This window comes from Gopherus evgoodei, chromosome 1, assembly GCF_007399415.2.
Source record: "Gopherus evgoodei ecotype Sinaloan lineage chromosome 1, rGopEvg1_v1.p, whole genome shotgun sequence".
Classification (NCBI taxonomy): domain Eukaryota; kingdom Metazoa; phylum Chordata; order Testudines; family Testudinidae; genus Gopherus; species Gopherus evgoodei.
In genome coordinates, this window is record NC_044322.1 from 171,790,349 (window position 1) to 171,818,093 (window position 27,745).

Here is a 27,745-nt window from a genome sequence, read left to right on the forward strand (position 1 = left end):
TTAACAAGTAGATGAAGCTATGGAAATCCCTTCATTACACCCAAAATCATGGATAGATTCATACTAGTATTTCATAGCTGTGCAGAAAATGATGAAGTGCTGATTCATAGTCATCATCAGTAAACAACTCAGGAACAACATATTGAAATGTTCAATGGGGTGTGCTTAAGAACTGGAGTTTTGAAAGCTGAAGAAAAGTTACTCTTTAGGAGCAATAGATGGAATTAGAGTCTGAGCCTCTTGTTCACAACTGAATGCTATTAAGATTGTATTTCTGTAGACTTGTAGGGAGACTTATTACGCTCTATGTTTTTTAAAGCTATGGCATGTGAATGGAAATGTGCTTTCCTCAATTAAATCTAGCCGTGAAATAAGATTTTTTGTTTGTTTGACTTTGGGACCATTTAACATGTTCATTGTTCAAATGACACTTTCGCTCAGTGGCGATTAGAGTTTGTATGTGAGGGGGAAACAGAAAATGAACTTTTTGTGTGAGTGTCAGGGCCAGGCTTTGAGTGGCTGGCTTGTCCTAGTCAGCTGCTAAGTTGTGATCTGAAGATAAACAGCGCGGTCAGGAGAGAGCTGGGTCAGAGTGCCAGGAAGTCAGTGTTGGGCACCAAGTTATAGGCAGGTAGCAGGGTTGGAGTCAAGTCAGGTCAGGATACCAGGAAGTCGGGCACCAGATTATAGACATCAATTGAATAGCGAAATCGAGGACAAACCAGGGTCAGAAACCAGAGTCTGAGGTCTATCGCAAGCAGGGTCTGGAGAAGAAGCAGGTAGTCTATGGTGTTGCTCAGACTGTTCCTCAGATGGCTTCCTGGTATCAGCCAATCAGTGGACTGTGAGGGAGCACCACTCAGGCCTTGCTGGGTGATACTTTTTGCCCAGCCTAGCTTTATAGAGTCCTCCTGGGGGACCTCAGGCTGTGTGTCAAGTGGCAATGCAGAGACAGCAGCAGCCCAGAACTCCTATAGTCCCAGATTCTAATCCTGCAGGTTCTTACATCGAGGTTCATGTATTAAGATGCAGAAGTTGCAGGTTTGATCCCCATTGCCCAGGACCCACCCAGGGGTATCAGTGTTACACATCAAATAATTGATTGCTCACTTCCTTGCCCAGGGAGCCCATTATGTTTACTTCTCCAACGTGTCTAAGCCTCATTGCTGTAAATTTAAAACCTCGTGCTTTCCAGACCCTGGGATTCTTCCATGCAACAATACTTCCACCCACATACCAGGCTGACTTTTCACTTAGAATACATTTAATCTCCAACCAATACTTACAGTAAAATGGTGCTTAATTTACCATTTTTGAGATAAAACAAAAAACCTAATGTCTAATACAGCCCACTCTGTATATATTGGTTTTTCATTTTCAAAGAACTGTACATGCACAAACTAACTAATCTTCCCGTTGCCTCTTTAATGTAGGTAGACAAATATATCCCCGTCTGTAAAATGGTGGTGATAGTGCAGAGAGATCGCCACCTTCAGAGTACACATTACCATGATATTGTTGTTTGACCTTGATCTTGCACAGAAACATAATGTCCTGAATTCCACCCATGGCACATATAAGACAACAGGAGATTTCCTTCGTCATGTGAGCAAAATTTGGACATGTGTTCATAAACATGTGAATTGTGCTGCTCCCAAGAAGATTTAGGGCTTTATTTTTTCAGTGAACAGTATAGTTTTTTTTACAGTGTTTGTTTCCAGAAGTCAACTGTGCTCCTGCAATCACATTTGCCAAGTTAACTCTGTGCGTGTAAGAGAGCCCCATAAATTTTCTCTATGGGAAGGGATTTCTTGTGAAGCCCATGTTGCCCTTCACGAAAAAGGTTTTATAAAAACAGTACTTAGTGATGTGACAGCACAAAGTGACAGAATTTATTTTGTTGTCTGGATAAACTGCCCACAACTAGCCAAGAAAGACATAGCAGTACTGCCTGGCTGTTCTCTGCAGAGGTAATGGAAAGCATCAGCTATAAGAAAGACACATTCAACTTTTGTTGATCAGCAAGTCCTGTTGTTGAAAGCACCAGAACAACAGGAGGGTGTGGAGCTATGTCCAATATGCCAAACTAGGCAGTATTTCCATTATGTGAAATGGCACACATTATAATGCAACTATTCTAGGCTGATTTCCATAAAACTGTATTACGATGGCACCTGCCATCTCACCGCTGAACTGTTCGCTATGCTCAGCATTTGTCCCCTTAGGAAAGATACAGCACTTTACGATTGTATAAACAAGTTCTTTGCAGAAGGAATATATTGACATTTGAAGGTCAAACATGCTACAACACTTCTCCCCTTAGTCTCTTCTCCCTTCCTCCTCCCCCCGCCCATTTAGGCACCAAACCAATTCTATTTGTTGGTTGGGGTTTTTAAATAGCTGTTAGTAAAAGCTTTCCCATGAGGAAGTAGTGTAAAATACAACCTTTTGTTTTTAAAGCTCACCCAGTTCTAACTAAGTCATTATGACCTAGATTTTTCACAAGAGCTCAGCAGATCACGTCGTTATTTAGGGCCTGTGGAGTGTAACCTACTGTATCAGGAGACATTTTGTATTCAACATTGCTTTTTTAAAAAAAAAGTCTTACTTCCAGTAAATTTACAGAATGAATAATATAAATTGAAAATTATATATGTCCTAGATTCCCTGTAGTGCTGCTCCACACTTGCCTGAGGCTTAGGGGTGACACCAGCCTCTACCCAGTGCCGGGCTGAGGTGGGCCATAGACCCTCCCCTCCACCATGAGGTCCTGCGTGTGTCCTGCTTTTGCCTTTTGAAAAGATGGTCACCCTGTAGCAGCTTCATGTAATGTAGAAGTTCAGGTCTTTGAATCACTTACAGGTCTGTCGCATCTTAGGCACATTTAACATGCACGATTTCAGCTTTATGCGGTTGGTAAAAAAAAGAAAAAAGAGAAAAATAGCAATTTTAAATACTGTTTCTGTAGTGCAGGTGATTCCGCCTGCCACTACACTCAATGTAATTTTGACTATATGCGATTTTCACTTTACGCGCTGACTGCAGAATGTAACCCCAGCCTAAGATGAGACAGACCTGTAAATACAAGCTTTTATATGACATAGATATTCAGAAAAGTATTGGCTTTATTTTCTCTTGTAAATGTTGGTCTTGTGACAAAGAAAGGAGAACTTTAACTTGTGCTTTTTCATTTTCGCTGTAAGCCAAAATTTTCTGAATGATCTTTTTCAATGAAATTTTTCATCAAAAATTAAAATAAGCTGTGCAAAGAATGTTGACAGATATTTTAATCTTTTCCCCACATCTCACATTTTTTCAACTAGCAACAGAGCAGGCTGCAATAATAATAATAATAAAAAATACAAAACATTTTTTAAAAAAAGTTTAAACACCTCAACTGTAACTATAACTCTTAGGCTGAAGTGTACATCAAATTAGTGTTATCACCTGTTTATCCCTTTGGGTTAATGACAATGGAACTTTATTACTTACATTAGTTACAGACAGAAGAAGAAACATTTTATTTTACAATATTCATTTTAAAAAATTAGTTATGTTGTTGATGGCAAATTGGTTGTTGGGTGCTAGTTCTTTTTAAGATTGCACATTTATGCTGTACACAACAATTCTAACTAACCTATATTGTAAAAATCAGTATCTTCATAACTTGAAGATTTTTTTCTGTTCAGATCAAACATAAAATTAATCTTTCCACATATATTAATGAATGTGAGATTGGTATCACATTTACATTTCAGTTTTATTTTGCTATAAAGTTAAATGAAACTGACTTAAAGTTCTCGGACTTGTTTACAAACCTCCAAGCTTATTTATAATAAATAAACTTCTTAGTTGGGAGGAAAACAAAAGCCCTATGATTTAGAAGACTTTTTCTAATGACTAATTAAGGGACAAAATTATGGTTGAAATCAGCGATATTCTGAACTCAATGGTTCAGAAGCCAAATTAGCGATCAGCATATTACTCAAAAGAAACACAGTAGTCAGAATTCATTGTTTCATTTACTATTTATATATATATAATAGTTTCATTCATTCTCTCTCTCTCTCTCTAAAAATAGTAAATGAAACAATATATATAGTCTCACAGCAAAATGGCTGATCAACTACAATTGGTTAATAACATGGTAAAAGCATCCTGATTGGTTAATAACTAAATCACCCAGTGTTTTAATATCCTGTGCTGCAAAGAGTAGCAGGAGACATATTAAAGAGCCACTTGTGGTTTGCGAGCCTCAGGCTGATTATCACTGGTATAAAGTAAAATGTGCTCAAGGAAAATAGGTGGACCTAGAAGATTTAAAGCCAGGGTTAATGTAAACTCTTTCAATTTTGATTAAAATATGCAAAAACAGAAACAAATTTTCTACTTAATCTGCTCAAGTTTTATGATTTACTTTGCTCAAGTATTTTTTCAGTGTGCATTTGATCTTATTTTTTTATTTATTTTTCACTGAATTATGTCTACAGGTCTGGGCTTCTAGGTCTAGGCCTTTACTTAGCATGGAACTCATGAGTTGATAGTTCAAAAATAGTTCCTGGGTGGGTGGATTAACAGATATATATATATATGCAGACACATGACAGCAAAAATTATGTGGTAATGGTTGAGGAGGAAGATTTCTGGGGACTGTTTCCTTCTTATACTAATATCTTGCATGATATAGTTGTTCCTGTAGGGTCTAACATTAAATTAGTTCTTGCTGTGCAAAATATTTAAATCTACCCTAATTGTGATTAGATCATTGTATTTAGGTCAAAGGAAAATTTGAGTCATACCAATTTATTAACAGTTTATCTGGGCAAATTAATATGACCTCTGCAAAATGACGACAGTTTTTTTGGGGTGAGGCGCAATTTCTATGCAGAAGGTAGAAAAATAGATCATGTCAAATATATGAACAGCGCATACTTCTTCTGTTGTCTGATCTTGCATGCTTTGCAGGAAATATTTTTTTTCTTTCACTTTAATGGTTCAGTATGTTGGTTTTTTTTAACAGTTCTTGCATATGTTTTCTCTTTATAATGAAATGGAGTCTTCAAGCTACCACTTACAGTGACTTTTTATACTACATAAGAACACAAATTCCCTGCCTACCAAAATACCTGTCATAGAATTTCCACCTCAGTTCCATATGTCCCATACCCACAAGCAAGTGCTGGGGTTCTCAGTACTGATTTCAAATCCCCCTGCAAGTTAGCTTTTGCAGTAGGTTCACCTACTTGTAGTTAGTATGCAAAAGGTAGTATTTTAAAGGAAATGCTTTATTTTCCTGTTTTTAAATTTGGGAAGTTTAGGACAAATCTAAAAAGCATTTGCGATGCATTGTCACACCTGGGGTGCAGTCTTGGAGCTGTGGGAACTGCGGCGCCCCGCTCCGACACACAGCTGAGTTGGGGACTCAGCCAGCCTCACCAGGCTCTATCATCACCTAATGCTCACACAAACTGGGCTACTTGAGTGTCAACCGCAGACACCAGCCAGTTTCCCAGCTCCCCAGGCATGCACACCCCGCCCTTTGGAGTATAAACCCAAAATTATACTGTCTTGCACTGCACAGAGATCTGATATTTAATATGTTCGCCCCTCCCTCAATGTGGACAGGAATATGTACCATACGCTTGTGTTAAACCAAGCTGAGATTTTTCCCAAACAATTTCAAAGTCACACTGGGTTAGATTAACACTTACAGATTTATTAACCACAAAAAGATAGATTTTAAGTGATTATAAATAATAGCAAACAGATCAAAGCAGATTACCTAATAAATAAACAAAATCGCAAACTAAGCCTAAAATACTAAAAAGATAGGATATGAATTAGCAAATTCTCACCCTGGCTGATGGTACAAGCAGGCTTGCAGATTCTTAAGGTCCAAGCTACATTTGCTTTGCAGTCTGGGGTCCCCACTCCAGTTCCCAAGTCCTTTTTTTCAGGGCTTCTCTCAAGTGTTGAGTTGTGGGGCAGTGAAGAACAACAGATGATGTCACTCCCTGCCTTATATAGCTTTAGCATATGGTGGGAACCCTTTGTTCCAAACTCAGTTCCCAGCCCAATTTGTGGGGGAAAATACAGGTACCCAAAATGGAGTCCAGAGTCATGTGGGCTGGTCATGTACCCTTGCAGAGTCATAGCAGCCATTACTTACAGACTAGCCGAAATGTCCACAGGGAGGCTCATTGGGGGGGGATAAGCTTCTCCTAAGGCAGTGGTTCCCAAACTGGGGTTCGTGAACCCCTGGTGGTTCACAAAATGGTACAGGAGGTTCTCGGAGGGAGAAAAATTCCTTAATGGGAGGCAGAGCTGTCCTGTGGAACCCTGGGCAGCACGAGGCCAGCAGCCTGGAGCCCCTGGATTTCCAAGAGCTAAGCAGATCAAAGCAAGCATATCTTTCATAGGGAGGAAATTTAAACTTCAAGACTCCTTATAAGAAATGGAAAGGGAGGTGGATACTTTTTGCTGTTTTTAAAATTAAGTAGGCAGCTAGTGTTGTTTTTAAAATTATTATGAAGAACAAATTTAAGCTTTGTTGTAACGTGCGTTATTTGCCTAGACTGCTCAAGACCTGAATGCTTGTGTAGGAGGAACTCTTTGAGTTGGCTTCTTAAATACCTTCATGCTGTTTCACATCTGATACTCCTTGATGAAACATAGGAGACTTGAAAGTGAGATCTTGGAAGAGTGGTGCCGTTTTCATAATATAATAAAAATACTGTAATGATAAATAATAGTGTGTAATAAGCATTTCATAAAAACAAATTTTATGTTTCCAAGATCACTGCTTTTGTAATTTATACTTGGGTAAAAGAGAAAATCCCTAGAAATATTCATTTTTAGAAGGGGGTTCGCGAGACTTGACATTTTAGTGAAAGGAGTTCACAAGTTGTTAAAAGTTTGGGAACCACTGTTTTAAGGCCTATTGTTTTCCGTAATGGCCCATTACCCTGAACAGGCCCTTCACAACCAGCTAGCTAGACTGGTAGCATCTTGCCTAGTGGGTGTCACCCAGGTGTGACTGCATGTGAAATACAAATACATAGTCATTATTCATAACTTCAGGTACAAAAATGATACATGCATACAAATAGGATAATCATATTCAGCAAATCATAACTTTTCCAATGACACCTGACATGAATCATCTTGTACAAAATGCATTATAATCATGCCATAATCATATCATATATATAAATAATACCACTATGAAGAATATGGGGTGCAGTGTCACAGCACATTTCATGTCTTTTAAATGATTTATATACACAGGCAAACCTTTATACATCAGTCAGATTTAGGATGTCACTTAAGCAAATGAACTTAATTATACTTGCCACTTACTTATTAACTCTTAATTACCAGTTTGTCACAATCTTCATATTCTGCTCTTACTGAAATCAATTAGAGCTTTGTTACTGATTTCATCTGAAACAGGAGCGGATCTTTTACAGGGTCTTTAGAAAAATCACCCTTAAAAGGTGACCAACAAGTGGCCATGCAGTGCCATTGTCTGTCTGAATTAGCCTTGTGGAGCTTTGTAAAATTGAGTATTTCAATGCAGTTATTCTACGGAAGCCTGGATTTTGTGCTTTCACAAGCTCAAGTGACATATACTTAGGAAGTATCATTTTCTTTTAGTAATACAGTATCTTTTATGTGGAAATTTCTATATAAAAATGACTACTCAGCTCATAACGCCATACACAATTCTAAGCAAATACAGTCTTTGGCTGTTACTCTTAGATAACTATTTTGTTCAGTAGCTTACATCGATTGAGAGGTTCTACAATTTAACAGATGGGGTGTGTTGCACGTAGATGGAGAGACGTGTGTGAGGTCACTGATTCCAGTGGGGCAGCAGAATAATAATATCTTAAAGAGATTTGGAAAGAACCAACACTTGCTAGGTGGCAGCAAAATGTACTACACGCTCCCTCGCTGGAGCACACACTATTGCATGGGAAGGGAAGATGAATGAACATGCTGGTATTATGGTGATGCAGTATCTTGTTTATTAGGGATCCTTGTCAGTTGGTTAATGGTAGCTAGTTAGGCAGCTGGAATGCTGGATTTGACGTTCCAGAGGTTTACATTGTAATATGTACCTTCAAATGCTTGTTCTAAAATCTTCATTCTTGACCCTCCTTCATTCAATTAATTCATTACCTTGTTGATTCTAATATTGTCTGCTTCACCAGGCTGTGTATAATTCCATTAAACTTACAGTTTTATTCTGCGTCTGAATACTACACAAACTCTCTTTGGCAATCTAGCTGCGAATTGGTTATCTTTCTTTTTGTGATGGATCAAACTCATTGCCATTTGTTTCAACTGCACAGTAGAGCATGCCCCATGCAGGACTCTCCTTATAGTTGTGCTTCCCAGTGGGTGGGTATGCTGTGGCACTGTAATTGAGAGAAGGGAGATTTTCTTGTAGTCTTAGTGCTGCCTCTCAGGCAGCATGGAGAAGGAGGAAACAACCTTGGCTGGAATGCAGAGCGGTGAGAAGTGTGGGGAGAAGAGATGGAGGCAGGAACTTGGGGACAAGATCAGTGAGGGGCGGGGGGAGAAAGGTTTGGTTTAATGTGATATCAGCACATAGGAACGCAGTAACAGGGTTAGTAACCAATTTTCCAGGGTCATATTCAACTACCTTCATAGTTAGATGCTCTTTTCTTTTTCTGCAATCTCCTGACTCATTCATCGAACAGGACGAATGAGAGGGTGCCTGTTGCCTGTAGGACCCCTTTCTCATTTGTTGCTGAAGTTGGAAGATGTGTCGTAAATGAGGTGGGGGACTTCAGAAAGAAAAACCTTAGTTCTGACATTTCCTAATTCTGGAGTGGTTGACTTTGCAACCAGATTTGGGTTGTTTTGCCATGTATCGTGTTTGAGAGTCCGCACTTGTGGTGCAGCGTTTTTGGACTACTACAAGAAAACGTGATTATTACAACAGTTATGCCCTGGAAGGTCCAAACGAAATGGAAGGTTTTCAGATAACCTTGCTCTGATGACCTGAAACAGGAGGTTGGAGTAATGGACATTGTTAATGAGTGAGAGGGAGAAAGGAGGGCATTTCACTGCAGGGGCAAATATAAAATGCAGTTTTTCTTTAAAGAAGAAGAAGAAAAAAAAACCTTGAAAAGCAAATGTATTTAAAGCCTGAATGAACCACCATTAGATGCTGCAGTGCTTTAAAATGATTTTTAACTGATGCATCTGTAAAAGTGCCAGACCTTGTAATGAAGCATATTTAAATAGTTTTGCATCTAAACAAATGCATTCTCTATTTGCATGGTGTGTAAAATCTGAATGACACTTGCTTTCTATCTGAAAAGAAAGAACAGACGTTTTCATTATAAAATGCAGTCAAGCAGAAAAGTATCAAAGTGAGCAGAAATTCCCATTTACAGCTATGATTTGAAGCATTACTTGGAGAGAAAAAAAGGGCCAAGGTTTGAGAATAGCCCAGTTTTATACAGTTATGTAACAGGATATTTTATGACTAGTAAGGATCATTGGACACTTTTTGGCAGCATCCCTTGAGTACACGGGCTTAAGGCTCAGTTGCACCATTTTAGACTAACTGAGCTATTGGCTGCTGCCTACCACTTCATTAGGTTTTCTGTATCTTTTCTGTCTTAAGTACACATTATACACTTTCTATAGTTCATTATTTCACTGGGGCAGATGTTTCCCCCTTCATTATGCATTAAAATTTACCACATTTTTTATTTTTAGGCCTTTGTCTCCAGAATTTTGTATCGGGTGTTGGGACTTCTCAAAAAGATGAATGATCATTATTTATATACAGTAGAACACAGAGCCCTGGGTTAAAATTGGGGTTGTGTTGTGCTAGACCCTCTGCTATCATAGAGACAGACATAATCCCTGCCCCAAAGAGTTTATAATCTATTTCCTTTTTTTCCCGAGGGTGTAACTCACTTGATTTCTTGTGTGTCTCATGCACAGGACATGCTGTGCTCATGCATCTTGTGCCATCATAGGATGCATGGAAAATGGTACTGTTTAATGTCTCTGATTTGCAAAATTATGTTGGAGGAATCTAGTGATTAAGAATGACAGTACAATTAGAGTCAGCATTTAAGGTAAATCAATTTTATATCCAGTTAAGATAAATTTGTTAATTGAAGCCTATAATTTTCTGTACTCTAACACTATGGATCAACATTGTTCCTTGTGTAACTTTTTGACTTTAAGGGAGTTATACTAAGGGTGAATTTGGTCATATGTCAATGTTAAAAAAAATCTCATCTTGGATTTTTATTTAAATATAACTTTATAAAAATGTCCTTTATCTCTTCAGACTTTTACTATAGCAGGGACAGGGAGTATGTCTTAACCCCTTTTTGTAAAGCACTGTGTAAACTTCTGTCCTTTCCTGAGGCCAGGGCATTTCTTCCTACCCAGCATTGCCCTGAATTAGTGGTCCAACAGCTCTTCTTTGTAGTGCAACTTTCAGGAATCCTAAGTGCAGGAACATCATAGTATTCAGCCTCAGAAGATGTAACCCATACCTTCATGTAGATGGTAGTATACTGCATACTGCTAATTCAGCCATTGATAAATAGGTGGGACATAGCTCTGAAGAGTACCAGCCTGCATCATCTTCAGTGCTTTAAACTAACAATCCCTCTGTGGATTAGGGATGTGATTAGTGAAAATAACACCTCTGTAGTCCATGTCTTTGCCTCTCAGTTCTAGAAGTGCCATTGTTGCCTTGCTTGATTTGACCAATGATGAGTCTTAAGAAAAAGACAAATTGATTATCAATTACACAAATGGAAAACGACTGCCTAAGAAGAAGTTCTGCAGAAAAGTTCTGCATCTGGGGGTTACAGTGGATCACAAATGAAATATGTGTCAACAATGTTAAACTGTTGCAAAAAAAAGTGGACACCATTCTGGGATGTATTAGCGAGAGTGTTGTAAGCAAGACGCAAGACGTAATTCTTCCTCTCTACTCAGCACTGATAAGGCCTCCACTGAAATTTTGTGTCCAATTCTGGAAGGATGTGAACAAATTGGAAAATGTCCAGAGGAGAGTAAGAGAAATGCTTTAAGGTCTAAAAAATTAGGAAAGATTGGAAAAAATGGGTTTGTTTCGTTTGGAACGAAGACTAGGGGGAGGGAGGGGACATGACGATAGTGTTCAAGCATGTAAAAGTTGTTATAAAGAAGAGAGGGTGATAAATTGTCCACTGAGGACAGGACAGAAGTAATGAATAGTTCAGACAAACACCTGTTAGGGATGGTCAAAATAATCATAGTCCTACCTTAGTGCAGGTGACTGGACTAGATGACACAGAGGTCCCTTGCAGTCCTACATTTCTGTGAGTCTATGATTCAGTTCCCTGCTCCCTTATAAGTCACTGGCCAGAGAGACTGTTGCCTCTACCTCACTTCGGCACCATCTGATACCTTCCAGGAGCAAAGGCAGAATGTGCTGCACAGCAGCTACAAATGTTTGTGTCTTATAGGTTCCATCAGGGCATGGAGCTCACAAACTCATTTTGAATGCAGAATAATAATATATCCCTGTGGGTTTTCTGTTGTTGTGAGTAAATTGCAAGCATTATGGTGTGGCACACTGGAGTGATAAAATCCATTCTTCCCCAGAAATTTGCTGACTTTGGCTTTTAAATATCATCAATCATTAGCAAATGAAGGCACACTCCTTTTGCTGAAGTGTGATATTGAAAAACTTTCCCTGTTAGTTAATTTTTAAAGCAGACTTTTTAAATCAATAAGTAATTCTCAGGAGCCAGCACGTTTCCTTGCCTAATAATAAACATATAATTACTTCACTATAACTCATTTAACCATTATTTCAACATGTAAGCACTGGACCATTTTTGTTCATTCATTTGAAATGTGAGTACTTTAATTTTCTTGGAGGTTGCTAGCAACAAGTATGCTTCAGGGAGCAGATAAACTCATGCCACTTGAATCATGTGTTCTTCTTTGAGTGCTGGTCCATATTTGTATTCCACTGTGGGTACATATGCACTCCATGCGCCAGAGCTGGAGAATTTTGAAAGCAGTGTCTGTTGTCCCACACATGCTCCCTCATCCTCTTTTTGCACCTGTCTGAGGATATAAAGGGTGGGATGGATGACCACCTCTCCAGTTCCTTCTTACCATCACATAGTCTGGGTTGCAGCCTCTAATGTCCTGAGCTTCATCTTTATTCCTATATATATAATACACACACACACACACACACACACACACACACACACACACACAGAGTATCTGTAAATAGATTTTAGACGACGTTAGGATTTATAGTTTTATATAATAGTTTTAAATGTTTTGTAGTTAGCCTTCCTGGCCTTGGAAGCCCCGTATACGCCCCAGACTCTGTTTCAGTACAGTACTATGCCTACCAGTCCTGGCTTCAAAATTTATGCCTGTGCTACTTCTCAGTCAATGACAACCATCCGTGCTGCTTGTACTGCCTTGGAGAACCTCACATCGCAACAAAGTGCAGTATATGCCAATCATTCTCTGAGAAGGGTGGAAACTTTGCCTTAGAAAACATCCAGTGGAAAAGGCCATGAAGCTGCAGTTGGACTTCGGCAATGATGCAACTCCTCTCCTATTTGAGGGGGTGCATAAACACCGAAAACTCCTTCTTCACCCTGATGCAGATTTAGACTTCATCAGGACATCCTTAAATTCAATCACAGCAAGGCCTTACCTGCCTATGAATAGGTTCCAGGCACTGAATGATCTCATAGAGTAAATCATAAGAAACCCATGAGCACTTCTCAAGATTTGTCTCTTTCCTGAGTGAGATGGTTCCATGCACTTACATCACACCATGTGTCAAGTTCCACCTCAGTTGCTTGCAAGCATGGCTTCAAAGAGTGTGTTCACCAAACCAGCAGTCCATGAACACCATAATAGCTTTTTGTCAAAGTACTATCTCTGGTGTGGTAGAAGAATCCTCACCACATAGGCGTGGGTGTTTCCTTCCTTGCTACCCCATCGGATAGGACAACTGTTACAGTCACTTTCCTGTTGGATTGGGGAACTGACATGGGCAACCATACAGTGCAGGGCACCTGGACATTTCAAGAGTCCGGAATGCTCTCCAGTTTTTTGAAATTGCGAGAAGTTCAAAGGGTTTGCAAAGCCTTTTGCCTTTTATTCAAGATTGCAATGCCCTCATGTCATCAGACAATATCATGACCATCTTTTACATCAACAAACGGGGAGGAATGAGATGCATCCCACAGTGTGTGGAAGCAATCTGTGGAACAGGTGCACCAGTAATCACATCATTCTATTAGCAGACTATCTTCTAGAGAGCCAGAATGTGCCAGCAGACATATTGCTGTTGACCCCAAAACCAATCAAAAAGGTTTCTTAGACTATTTGTTGCCATAGCAGAAAGAGTTTGGAGTCAAGCTATATCCTCCCAAAGAATCTCTAAGTGGATCTCAGGCTTTATTTTGCTGTGCTATCAGTAAACACTAACTTAATAGTATGAGCTGTTTGATCTTTCTCCCTCATCTCATGTGGTAAGGGCCCATTCCACAAGTGCTCAAGCAACATCTATGGCGTTCCTTCAAGAAGTACCTGTACTTGATATCAGCAAAGCACCTTATGTGAAGATCCGTCCACATATTTGCGAGGCATTAAGGTTTAGTTCAGGTCTCCTCTGCTGAGGCATCCTTTGGAATGGTGGTCCTTCGTTTGGCTCTGTCATCTGCATCCTCGCACCCCTCCTCCTAGTTGAGTATTGCTTGTCAGTAGAGTGGAGTACACATAGGGGCCAGCACTGAAAGAAGAAGTTACTCACCTTTGTTACTGGAAGCTCTGAGAGATATTCGGTCCCTACCTGTATTCCACTTCCTACCCTATTTCCTCTCTTCTTCAGTTCATCTTTTGGATTCCCAGTAGAGAAGGAACTGGATAGGCAAGTGCACTGCCTCACCCTTTATTGCCTTAGACAGAGGCACAACAGGGCAAGGGTGCATGTGCAGACCAACAGACACTGCTTTCAAAATTCTCCAGGTGCATGGAGCACAGATGTACCCACAGTGGAATGCAGATAGGGGTTACACGTCTCAAAGAATTTCCAGATACCAACTGTCCAGACAACATCCATACAATAGAGAGTACATCAGTTCTCTTACAGCGTCCTGATAGTTATTTGTCCAATATCTCCATGTTTGTAACTTAAAAACAAAACAAAACCCTGCAATGCCATAATTGCTACAAAATTACGATTGCAGTGCAATAAATCATGTTGTTCATCATATTTCCCCCATAATCATAAACACAAGCACTGTAGACATTTATTCCCAAGTGTGTTTTTCAACACTCTTTAATTGTACAGCAGGTGGATCCCTCCTGGCTAATTAAAGTATAGTGCTCAAGAGAGAGGCAGTGATCACGCATTAATTTGATATACAGAGCTGACAATGGGATGATCTCAGTGTGTTGTTATGATGTCGTTTCAGAGTACCATTAACCTTCTCAGTTAACCTGTGTGCTATCTTGGTGGTGAAACTGAGTTAAGTTGAAATGGGACTTGTGGTGTTTAGATGTTGCTTGTGATTATTAGAACTGGGAGCACTGGCTGTTGGGAATCTGAGAGGACAGGAAACAGGAAGAAGGGGGAGGAGTTGAGGAGGCAGAGTGAGAGTTCCAGAGGGTGGTAAAGAAGTTTCCACGTTAAAAATAAAGTCCTGTCGAAGTTTGTTAGTACCTTGCCTGGTTGATACAACAGGACTAAAATACTATTTTTTAAAAAAGCTACACAATAACAATGCCCTGTCATTTACTAAAATACTTTAGAATGATTTGGAATGGTGATTTGATGTCAAATTTGTTCTGGATGGAAAGAATGTAAATATGTTCCAGTATTCTTCATATTCATGTTTTAATGTTTGTCAGCTAGCCAGCTCACAGCAAACACTAACTTAGTGGTAAAGGCCATTGAAATCTTCGGTCCTGGAGCTGTTGTATTACGAACATAGGAATTGCCACACTGGATTAGAGCAGAAAGTATCCTGACTCTCTGGAAGGGACTGGTTACCACATTCTTCAGTAGAAAGTTAAAGAATCCTTATAGTGGGGAAGTATTGAGTAACCTGTCCGTCAGGGAAACTTTCTTGATAACCTCTATTCGTTGGAGGTTGACTTATTCACTGTTAAGTTTTAAAAACAAAAATTCAGAGACTGAAATCATGAGTGAAATGAAGACTGTATATTGTTTCTTCCAGTTGGTGAGTTTGTGAGTGATGCCCTTCTGGTGCCAGATAAGTGCAAGTTCCTCCACCAGGAAAGGATGGATATATGCGAAACCCACCTGCACTGGCACACTGTTGCTAAAGAGGTATAGTATATAATTTATCTTGACATCTCTAGCCATCTTTCTTTCAATTTGTATCACTTTCCTGGGATGCATCTAATTACAACAGTGTTGTTATAGAGAAAATTGGGGGATTGGTCCACCTTTGAGCAGAGAGTTGGATTAGATGACCTCCTGAGGTCCCTTCCAGCCCAGATATTCTATTATTCTATGAAAATGGTGAGGACACAGTTGTATTTGTAAATATTTATTGATGGATGGTGAATTGATGCTTTTAATTAGGAGAAAACCAGGAAAAGTTCTGTTAAGTTTATTTTGATTCATATGCAGTATTATTTTGTAACTTGATGTGTCATGTAGAGTTGACGTTTAAATTTTCATATTGTTGTTGTTTTATACCATATCTCAAATTTGAACACTCCTGATTTTTTTTTTTATGCAAGTTCCAGTGTTTTTGCATTGTTTCTCCCCTAGTGGTGAGGCTTAAGGCATCTGACTCTGGCCTTGTGTTGTCTACTTATGGTTGTGTCAAGTAATTCAAAGGGGGAATCATGAGGATGGTACCGCTAGCATATAAAGAAACTCTTTATCTTTTTAAATTACTGCATTCCCTTCACCAGCTTTTTCTCCCCAGCTTTTAGCTTCTCTTATAGCACATACCTATAGTTACATTCGCTTATAGAAAGCTGCTGTGTTATCAGGTTGACTTAACATTGCTCTTCTGTTGAAGAACTAATATTACATCTGTAATGTCACTACTCCGTGCTTGGAAAATAAGAACATCTAACTTACTTCCCATAAACTTTTGTCTCACATTGTACATGGCAATATTAAGCTGCCCTCCCTACTTCCTTTTAATCACCTGTAATGCTTCACTCACTCAGGCCTTGGCTACACTGACACTTTATAGCGCTGCAACTTTCTCGCTCAGGGGTGTGAAAAAAACACACCCCTGAGCGCAGCAAGTTACAGCACTGTAAAGCGCCAGTGTAAACAGTGCCCCAGCGCTGGGAGCGCTGGGAGCTAATCCCCATGGGGAGGAGGAGTACCTGCAGTGCTGGGACCACACTTGCACTTCAAAGCGCTGCCACGAGAGCACTCCCGCAGCAGCGCTTTGGAGTTTTGAGCGTAGCCAAGCCCTCACTTGTTGTAGTAGTAGTTGTATAATTTTGTGCTAAGTGCTTCACAGAATTAAGACATGACCTCTGCCTCAAAGAATTTACAATCTAATCTTCAAGATGATGCAACAAATGAGATCCTCATCTGACTGAAAAGAAGGGGGATGGGAAACAAACAGGAGAGAGACAACAAGGAAACTTGTGAGGACAGTGTGTAAAACTGATACAAAGCACAGAACATATGATTTTACAACTTACTGACATTTTATTAAAGACCCTCTGAAACTTAATTTTGTGTCATGCATCCAAATGATAATAGCTTAGTCCTTTGTAGGTATACGTCTTCTTAAAGGTAAACTGATGAGTGTAGAGTTTCAAATTACCATTTTGCATGGACCTTCCTGGAAGTCTGTTTGACCCCTTAATGTCTTCAGCTCACAATGACATAGCCTTGAGTGGATTTACAGTATAGTATTTAAATGTCTTCTTCTTTTTCACGTGTTCTTTGTGGTTTTGTCTTTTAAGTGTTTTGTGCCACCTCTTACATGATGCATAATTAACACTTTTCCAATATGTCTAGAAGATACCAGACTTAACAAGGAATCAAACCTCAATGTATCAAGTGTTGATCTCCTCTTCAATAGCATATTACATAGGCAGGGCAAACTGTCACTCTCCAATGGTTAATTGTGCACAGCAAAAGCAAACTCTTAAAGTAGTTCTAGGTAAGGTGTATGTGAGGGGATGAAATCTTTTGGCAAGGAGAAGAGTTGAGGAGAAGGAAAAGCTTGTTGCCTAAAATAATTAGATGGTGGTTGCGTGCCCATGTTCCCAGGTTGAATGAATTTATCAGTCACAATAGTTGAGAGGTCAGTTAACAAGCTAACTCTAATTTTCTGAGGCTATACACAGACTTCTATTATTTTCTCAACATCTATGCCAACTTTTCCTTGGCCAGCTCACTGTGTAACAATATTGTCACTGTTCTCTTTATTTTTATAGTCCTGTAGTGAAAAGAGTATGAATCTGCATGATTATGGTATGCTGCTGCCCTGTGGAATTGACAAGTTCCGTGGTGTGGAGTTTGTTTGCTGTCCATTAGCAGATGAAAGTGACAACGTTGATTCAGCTGACGCTGAGGAAGATGATTCCGACGTCTGGTGGGGAGGTGCGGATGCAGATTATGCAGATGGAAGGTAAGAGTGGTGTTTCCCCTTTCTGGTTTCCTGAAAATTGTCAAAAGTTTATTTGGAAAGACTAAAAGTTAGCAGCCGAGTCTTTTTGATATGAGCACACTTGATGGATCTCTACATTGTTCGAAACATTTGAAGTGACCCATAATGTCTGGGTTTTAATACGTTTTTGATATTTACAAAGGCATAAGGTTTATAACGTTTTAATTATTTTTTTTTAAAATGCAATGCAAAATGCCTTGCTGGGCTGTAAACATTCCCTTGCAGTATTTGCAACCCAACACTATATTATGCAAGCATATGACAAACAAAAATTGAAACCGGCTACCTGGGAACCGTACTTGCATTGTCAAGCTGAGTGAACTGCAAAAAATGCACAGCCAACCCAATTAGTGATAAGTGAGGTGTTTTAAAACCTTTTTAGTTTTATTAACATATGTTAGTGACACAGTAAGAAGACTTTCAAGCTGGCAGCATCCCTTTTAATTATGAATTGAAAGGTATTTTCAAAAATCTATTTAAATGGCCACACAATGACAAGACATATTCTTCTTTACTGGACACTGCCTGCACTACAGTTGCAACTATGTTAGGGGAGTCACTTTGCAAGACAATTGCGCAGCGACCATGTTACAACATGGACTGGTTTTGCCTGTGTATGTGGGGAAAGAGCATGGCTATACCTTGGTTCCTTTTAACAATTTAGCATCATCTAAACATACCAAAGGGGTGCTGGATTAAGCTTGGGGTATGATCATACTGTAACTAAGTATCCCAGGTTGATACAGCCTTTTTCGTGGTAACCTACTAACTGCATTAGGGTTATACAGGTGTAAGTGAGAGCTGAGTACAGTTCTATTCAAATCTTAAATATCTCTGGTGAATTAATTTTAAAATACAGTGGAAGTTACCCTCCTTTACTAAACTAAAATCCAGGATTCTGTATTTAACCAAACATCCCAGCATGCTCGATTAAGTCAGGAAGTGCAAAGTTTAAATGTTGGTTGTGTCAAATTTTAGAAAGGGGAAACAAAATCCAGATCTCGGAAATTGGCTGATTAATCCCTTTTCATTTAATTTCATCTTCTGCATTCATTTCACAGCACCTTAGAACCAGAACGAGCCTGGCATACTGGAGAGAGTTCAACAAAAATAATTAGGGGCAGGGTGGATAAATGTATATGGCAAGATTAAAAATGCTAAATGTATATAGTTTGCCTTAGCAATGGCTAAAATGGGAACATTAGCCTACAAGTGTTTCAGGGATGTAAAGATGAAGGATGGAGATAAATGACTCTAACTAAGAGTAATGGGCTAATATTGACAATGGAATGACATTAGGACAACGAAAAATTAGACTGAATATCAGGGAAATCTTTAACAAGATGTATTCAATTGTGGAAATGTCTTTTGGGGAAGGAGTAGAAGCCATATCATGGTGAACACTAGGTTGAACACAGCACTGAAAAAGCTGTTACAGGGAACAGGCCTTTAGTTGCAAGGGGGTGGATTAGATGAATGAAATTAAGGTCTTTTCTCTGATTTCTTGTCACAAAAGTGTAGTGTCAAGGCCCCTGCTTTTGGCCCATCTAGGGAGGGAGACATCTTCAGTCTTGGAATATTTGATTTTTCTTAGTACATCTAACAGCCAAAGCGTAGCAATAGAACTCACTTTCGAGGAGGTTTATAGGCCAGCTTTCACAGCATCGTTTTGTAATTTCTGATATTTGGTTTATGCATTGCTGATTGGGTTTCAAGTCGTTGAAAATATGGGCTAAGAATGAAAACAGTTTGCAATCCTCAAATTAACTTCTTCCTATATAAAAATGGAGAAATTTGCAAAAATGAAATATTCTCCTTTAATATGTCTGGTCGAAGATATCTAAAAATACAAAATAAAAATGTTCTCATAATGGTGCACGTTACAGCAATTAACAGCAATTATGAGGGATGTGTATAAAGCAATCTGAATTATCCATTTGTTTCAATTGTTCATGTTTGTCACTGGGGAAGCATACAGAATCTACTCATAAAGCAATTCAAATTCTAAATTGAACAGGTCAAGGATGACTTCAGAAAACTAATATCCTATTAGAGCATCAACTGGAGTTACATATGAATCCAATCCTGAAATTCCAAGTGAATAGTAAAAGCTTTTTTCATACAGAAATACTTTCAGCAAATCTGGAAAGGCCAAGTTGCTTTTACGAAGTAGTTGAACTTTAATTAAGATGAAGAGCTCAACAATTTGCAATTCTTATAAACGAATTAATTAGTTTCATTTGCTGGTTCTTCAATCCTCAAGCTGCATCCAGTCTCTCCTCTGCCTTGAAGCCAAAAATACACTCATGAAAATGATTAATGAGGCCTTTTGCATCAAAATTAGAGTATCCGTGATATCAAGTTACAAAAATAGGATTTCCCACTTTGAACATGAGTAAGTTTAAATGCTATATGCTTGATAGAATAACAAACATGAATCATATAATATATTATGCTACGGTATCTGACTACTAATATGTAACTTTAGAAATTTTGCTCAAATTTTGGATCTCCAATCTTAGTTTTAAGTCAGTAGGAGGGATGCTGATATTGCTTGCTGTACCACTAAACTAATGTTTTTATACCAGTAAAGCAGTTTTCTTTGTTTGGAATGTTTACTTAGCTCCATGTAGTTTCACCATGAGTCGATAACCTTACATTTACAGTGTTCCTTTCATCAGGACACCTTCCAAAAAGCTTGCTATCTCTTCCTGTATGTGTATATTATGTGATACTGTATAAAAAGTACAGAAGCTTCTGGTAACTCCTGCATTAATGAAGCTTCTGTTTCTAGCCCTCTTTTTTTCAGTAGCTTTTAATTTGATAAAACAAAATTGTGGGGGAGGTGATAAAGCTTTAGCAAATCAGTTGGGTGATGTGAGTGTATTTTTCCCATAATGGGTGATGAGAAAACAACTGAAGTTAGAACCTTCAGACGTGGCTTTTGTAGCTTTTACGGCATTCAGATTAAGAGGAAAGACAAGTCCAGTTTTGGAGACAGCAAATTTTAGACAGCGGTTGGTCAACCAAGAAGAGCAAGGTGACAGATAATGAGAGGTAAATTTACAAGTAATCCATGTAAAAGTGGAGATGGAAACCTTAGTGGAAGTGCGGGTGGAGAAGAGGAAAGGAGCAATGACAGAACGTCAAGGAATGTCTACAGGCAGAGAAAGAGGATAAGGATTCAATAAAAAGATTTAATAAAAGGATTTTAATAATTTTATTATTGTACTTTTAATTTAAAATAAACAGCTAATCTGTATTTGTTTTATTGTAAAGTTCCTAGGGTATTTTGGTATCTCTGCCCTGTAGACTTTACAATCTAAATAGGTACGACAGAAAGTGTAAAGAGAAACAAATGCACAGAGAGGTAAGGTGGCTTGCCCAAGGTCACACCACAGGTTAGAGACACAGCTGGGAATTGAACTCAGGTTTCCTGAATCCCAGTCCAGTACCCTGTCCACTAGAACCTGACTTCTGGGGGGAGAATTTATTTAAAATCCTGCAGCTGTAACAGAAGTCTGTTTTTTGTTTTTTTTCTTTTATTACTTTTGTCAAGGTTCTTTCCCCACTTGAACTTTAGAGTACAAAAGTGGGGACCTGCATGAACACTTCTAAGCTTAATTACTAGCTTAGATCTGATAATGCTGCCACCAGCCAGAATTTAGTGTCTGGCACATTTCTGGTTCCCCCAAAACCTTCCCTGGGGAACACAGATCCAACCCCCTTGGATCTTAAAACAAGGAGAAATTAACCATCCCCCCAGACTTTCCCCTCCCTAGGTTTCCTTGAGAGGCTTCACACAGATCCAAACTCCTTGGATCTTAAAACAAGGAGGAATTAACCATCCCTCCTCCTTTCCCCCACCACCAATCCCTGGTGAGTTCAGACCCAATCCCCTTAGATCTCAAAACAAGGAAAATCAATCAGATTCTTAAAAAGAAAGCTTTTAATTAAAGAAAGAAAAAAGTAAAAATTATCTCTGTAAAATCAGGATGGAAAATGCTTTACAGGGTACTCAGATTCATATAGACCAGAGAGACCCCCCCCCCTCACCTAGCCTTAGATTCAAAGTTACAGCAAACAGAGGTAAAAATCCTTCCAGCAACATTTACAAGTTGAGAAAACAAAAATAAGACTAATCTGCCTTGCCTGGCTATTACTTACAATGTTGACACATGAAAGACTGATTCAGAAAGATTTGGAGAGCCTGTATGTACATCTGGTCCCTCTTAGTCCCAAGAGCAAACAACGAACAAAACAAAAAGCACAAACAAAGACTTCCCTCCACCAAGATTTGAAAGTATCTTGTCCCCCTATTCGTCCTCTGGTCAGGTGTCAGCCAGGTTTACTGAGCTTCTTAACCCTTTACAGGTAAAAGAGACATTAACCCTTAACCATCTGTTCATGACAACTGTGACTTTTGTATTGACTTTTATTTTCATTTTTCTCAATTATACATTTAGTAAATTAGCTTTGTGTCTCCTTCGTGCAATGATCTTGTCAAGAGCTGGAGCTTATAGCATACTTGAACTGCATTTTTTCTTAGCCTTTCAAGAAAAAATAGAATGCTTATAATTTAGTGACCCATACCAATGTCGATAAATTTGTATTCCTATTTGTAGTAGATTATCTGGGTCTCTTAAACTGACTGTCATACACACAATGCAGCATTAGTTTCTAGTGACAGCTTTTAACATCTTCATTGCACTGTAAGGAATTGGCCTTTGGAACAGGATTTCAGAGATATAATAGAGAAAGAAGTACAGTCCTTGAGCCTGCAGTAATTATCAGTGAAATTGCTTTATCAGGCACTTAGCTGTCATTTACTCTGAAACATTTCTATTCATAGAAAGATAAGTAAAGTTAGATTTTATTTTAAAAAGACTTCATTATTTTATTCTGACATTAGCCTCATTCTAATTTAAGAATTCTTTAGCATGTCTGTTGCAGTTATATTATTTTGATATTTTTGTGCAGTGCTTTTGCAAAAGTGCAAAAAAGCTGATTAGAATTAATGCAGAGTGAGTTTTATATTTAAATAATGCAGAGTAACAGAATTTTTAAATAATTATGATGTTTTTCTTTTTTATTAAAAGCTGATCAGCCTTGTCTTGTGTTTGAAGCCCTATTGTGCAAATAGGAGCTATTAGCAGGTTTTCTGACTCTTCTTTAATTTTCATGCAGTAACTAACTATGTCAATAATGTTACCAAATACTTCTCCTTAGAACCTAGTCCAGACCCACTCTCTGGACAGATACATGTCTTTTGTGAGTGAACTCCTAGATCCCACATGTTTCTAAGCCCCTAAGTGTGGATAGTGACTGGTCACTGTCCCTACCTCTGGGTCTCAAAGGCACACTCCCAGAGGCTCAGCCTTTGTATGAGACCCTTCTGGGACATTGGAACCCTGCAGTCCAGCTGCTCTAGACTCCAAAACCAGTCCCTCAGCCCTATTCGGGCCCCCCAGTTGCTTAGACATGTTCCCCTCAGGGTCCACCTGCTGTGGGAGCTCTGGTTCCTAATTAAACCCTTGAGGGACGATATGACAGAAAAGCAAGGTCTTAGCAGAGGAATTTTTTTTAAACTATAAGCTCTTTACTCTTGTAAGCACTTTGAGAGTTACAGATCTGTGAAAAACAACAAAATCTGATCTCACCCCTTCTCTGAGTCGTAGGTTTGGTCAGTGTCCTTAGACTAGGCAGAGTTTTCTCCTCCTTCTCTTTCTCCTGCCTTTTTTTTTTTCCTGGTATGTGCCAATGGGCGCATTCGGCTTACTGAAGCCACCCACTTTTAAAACAGTCTGTGTCCCTCTTTTGCTCATGTGCTTCTGCTGAAGGAGTTACAGGCTTCAGTTCCCCTCCTCATCCCCAGGCTTCTGTGTAGAGAGTAATTCAAACGCAGTGGCCCTACCAGTAGACAACCCATTGTTCCAGAAGGAGAGAGTCACTGAGCATTGATTCAGATAGTCTTTCTACTAGGTGCCAAGCCCCTGTTCCCCCCCAAAAAAAAGATGTTCTAATCCACAAACAAGGTTGCAACACAGCATGGTCATGTTCCAAAATGAAAGTCACAGTATAAAGTGGAGCCCCTGAAACAGAATGGGGTTCACAAAACAAAATGGAGCTCACAGTTTGAAAAAGATGAATCCCTACTTTGTCACATTCCTAGCTGCTCTAACTGTTCACAGTGTGCTTTATACCCGTCACGTTGTTTTAATTCTTCTTCTGTTGAATTGCAGCTGCGCTTGCTGTGCTGCAATGTGTTGTCCATTAACAGTGTTTGGATGTATTTTGTATGTTCCACTGCAGGTGGGTCTTATCTGGAATGGTCATTGGTGGTGGTTGAAGGTTCCTCATCAGTTGTACCTGGTATTACATTTTTTTTGGGTATATTCTACTTGGACAGCAGGTCCCCAGTGTACCTTGTTCAAGTGTCTGTCTATTATGTGCTGCTTACATAATAGGCTTTTCTTGTTTTACCCCCTCCACTGATTGCTTGTGGTTGAAGAAAAAAGAACAATTCTTATGTACGTTTATGCTGCAAAAGTATTTGAAGCCTACTTAACATGTAATTTGGCAGTAAGACAGTGCATATGCAAATGACAGTGAGATTTTTAGTGCTAGTTCTGGATGGAGGAGAGGGTGGGGCTGCTGCACAGGATCCCCAGAGCTGTTGCTGCTGAGTCTTCCCTGCTGCCGCCTCTCTCCTTGCCTGGCTCCTGTGTGAGAGCATGTGCCAGGGCACAGGTGAATAGGGTAGCTCAGCCAGCTTCCCAGAGGAATAGGGGAGGCACCATGCCACATCATGGCATGCCACATTATGGCACACCCCATGCTGGAAGCAGGCATGGCTGTGGCAAAGTTACCTCACTAGCTTACAGGGATGCTTTGCTCGTGTCCTGTGCGCTGCTGCTGGGGTGCGGGAGCCCTGAAGGGAGGTGCCTGCCAGTGCTAAGGGAAGGTAAGAGAGTGGGGAAGGGCTCCCTAAGTGCACCTTTGCAAGCCAAACCCAACAGGACCTGACTACAAAGGTCACATTGGGTATAAAAACAACTCAGTGCTCTCAGGCTCAGATTGGGTTTGGATTAGCTGTGGTCTAGTCAGTTCCAGTTGGGATGTAAAATTAGGTCTAACCAGATCTCTACTAAAAGCAGCAAAGAATCCTGTGGCACGCATATCCAGACAGTCCTTGGGCATTGGCACTCTCACTGAAGGACTGTCTGGATATGTGGACTCTCTGCTCAGACCCTATGCCACCAGCTATCTCCGTGACACCACTGATTTCCTGAGGAAACTACAATGCATTGGGGACCTTCCACAAAACACCATCCTAGCCACCATGGACGTAGAGGCTCTCTACACAAAGATCCCACACACAGATGGAATACAAGCCATCAGGAACAGTATCCCTGATGCCACAGCACAACTGGCTGCTGAGCTCTGTGCCTTTATCCTCACACACAACTATTTCAAATTTGATGACAATATATATCTCCAGATCAGTGGCACCGCTATGGGCACCCGCATGGCCCCACAATATGCCAATATTTTTATGGCCGACCTGGAACAACACTTCCTCAGCTCTCGTCCACTCACGCCCCTTCTCTACCTACGCTACATTGATGACATCTTCATCATCTGGACCCATGGGAAGGAGACTCTGGAAAAATTCCACCACGATTTCAACAGCTTCCACCCCACCATCAACCTCAGCCTGGACCATTCTACACGGGAGGTCCACTTCCTAGACACCACGGTGCAAATAAGTGATAGTGACATTACCACCACCCTATACCGAAAACCAACCGACCGCTATGTCTACCTTCATGCCTCCAGCTTCCATCCCGGGCACATCACACAATCCATTGTCTACAGCCAAGCACTGAGGTACAACCACATCTGCTGTAACCCCTCAGACAGAGACTAACCCCTACAAAATCTCCACCAAGCATTCTCAAAACTATATTACCCGCATGAGGAAATAAGGAAACAGATCAACAGAGCCAGACATGTACCCAGAAGCCTCCTACTGCAAGACAAACCCAAGAAAGAAACCAACAGGACTCCACTGGCCATCACATACAGTCCCCAGCTAAAACCCCTCCAACGCATCATCAGGGATCTACAACCCATCCTGGACAATGATCCCACACTTTCACAGGCCTTGGGTGGCAGGCCAGTCCTCGCCCACAGGCAACCTGCCAACCTGAAGCATATTCTCACCAGTAACTGCACACCGCACCATAGTAACTCTAGCTCAGGAACCAATCCATGCAACAAACCTCGATGCCAACTCTGCCCACATATCTACACCAGCGACACCATCACAGGACCTAACCAGATCAGCCACACCATCACTGGTTCATTCACCTGCACATCCACCAATGTAATATACGCCATCATATGCCAGCAATGCCCCTCTGCTATGTACATCGGACAAACTGGACAGTCTCTACGGAAAAGGATAAATGGACACAAATCAGACATTAGGAATGGCAATAAACAAAAACCTGTAGGAGAGCACTTCAACCTCCCTGGCCACACTATAGCAGATCTTAAGGTGGCCATCCTGCAGCAAAAAAAGCTTCAGGACCAGACTTCAAAGAGAAACTGCTGAGCTTCAGTTCATCTGCAAATTTGACACCATCAGCTCAGGATTAAACAAAGACTGTGAATGGCTTGCCAATTACAGAACCAGTTTCTCCTCCCTTGGTTTTCACACCTCAACTGCTAGAACAGGGCCTCATCCTCCCTGATTGAACTAACCTCGTTATCTCTAGTTTGCTTGCATATGTATACCTGCCCCTGGAAATTTCCACTACATGCATCCGACGAAGTGGGTATTCACCCATGAAAGTTCATGCTCCAAAACGCCTGTTAGTCTGGATCTGTAAAAGCAGCAAAGAATCCTGTGGCACCTTATAGACTAACAGACGTTTTGGAGCATGAGCTTAATGGGTGAATACCCACTTCCTCAGATGCAAGTAGTGGAAATTTCCAGGGGCAGGTATATATATGCTAGCAAGCAAGCTAGAGATAATGAGGTCATTTCAATCAGGGAGGATGAGGCCCTGTTCTAGCAGTTGAGGTGTGAATGGCTTGCTAACTACAGAACCAGTTTCTCCTCTCTTGGTTTTCACACCTCAACTGCTAGAACAGGGCCTCATCCTCCCTGATTGAATTGACCTCATTATCTCTAGCTTGCTTGCTAGCATATATTTACCTGCCCCTGGAAATTTCCACTACATGCATCTGAGGAAGTGGGTATTCATCCACGAAAGCTCATGCTCCAAAACGTCTGTTAGTCTATAAGGTGCCACAGGATTCTTTGCTGTTTTGACTACCCATGACTCTGTTGGTGAAACATAACAGTGCAAATATTACCTCACCCAACTTGTCTCTCTCATAAATTGTACATATAATTTGAAACACTGAGAGAAACAGCAGTCTGTGGCAGTGTGGTGAAAGCCACTGGGCAGCACCAAAATGGGTCTTAAAAGATAGCACTCTAAGCTATAAAGGACAATGAAATTTGAACCCTAGAAAACTGTTCCATATTAAAATGAATTTTTGAGGGGTAATAAACATATTTTCTTTTTTATGTCTGGTTAGTTTTATATATAATATGTACAGGTAAACTACAATTATCTAATTAGCTTGTAGGACATCCAAAACTTGGTAAATCTGCGTTTTGGAAAAGTTGCATTCCAAGGGGGAGGAGAATGGTTGGTTGGGGTATTTTTTGCTTGGTTGGTTTATTTGTTTTTGGGTGAGGGAAGGGAAATACTTTTTTGAATTTCAGATAACAGGGTTTCAGACAATCCCAAGTTCGTAGCTTTTTGAAGTTTTGTGACAAATCATAGTTATGAGAATTATACTAGTAATTAAGATGAAACATCGTACTCATGTAAGCTATTGAAAATGTGTGCAGTCTTTTTTAACACCCATGTTCTTTAGATGCACAGTTTCCTAAGGAAGATCTGTACTCTCTACATTTTATAATTCATATCTGTATAAACATT

General features: G+C 39.9%; 1 protein-coding gene across 1 annotated transcript in view; it reads left to right on the forward strand.

Moving 5' to 3' along the window:
- APP (amyloid beta precursor protein) overlaps nucleotides 1-27,745 on the forward strand; it is a 360,227-nt gene that overhangs the window by 169,842 nt on the left and 162,640 nt on the right. The window contains 2 exon segments of the mRNA XM_030579633.1: nucleotides 15,279-15,391; nucleotides 17,488-17,681. Coding sequence (XP_030435493.1) covers nucleotides 15,279-15,391; nucleotides 17,488-17,681 — 307 coding nt within the window.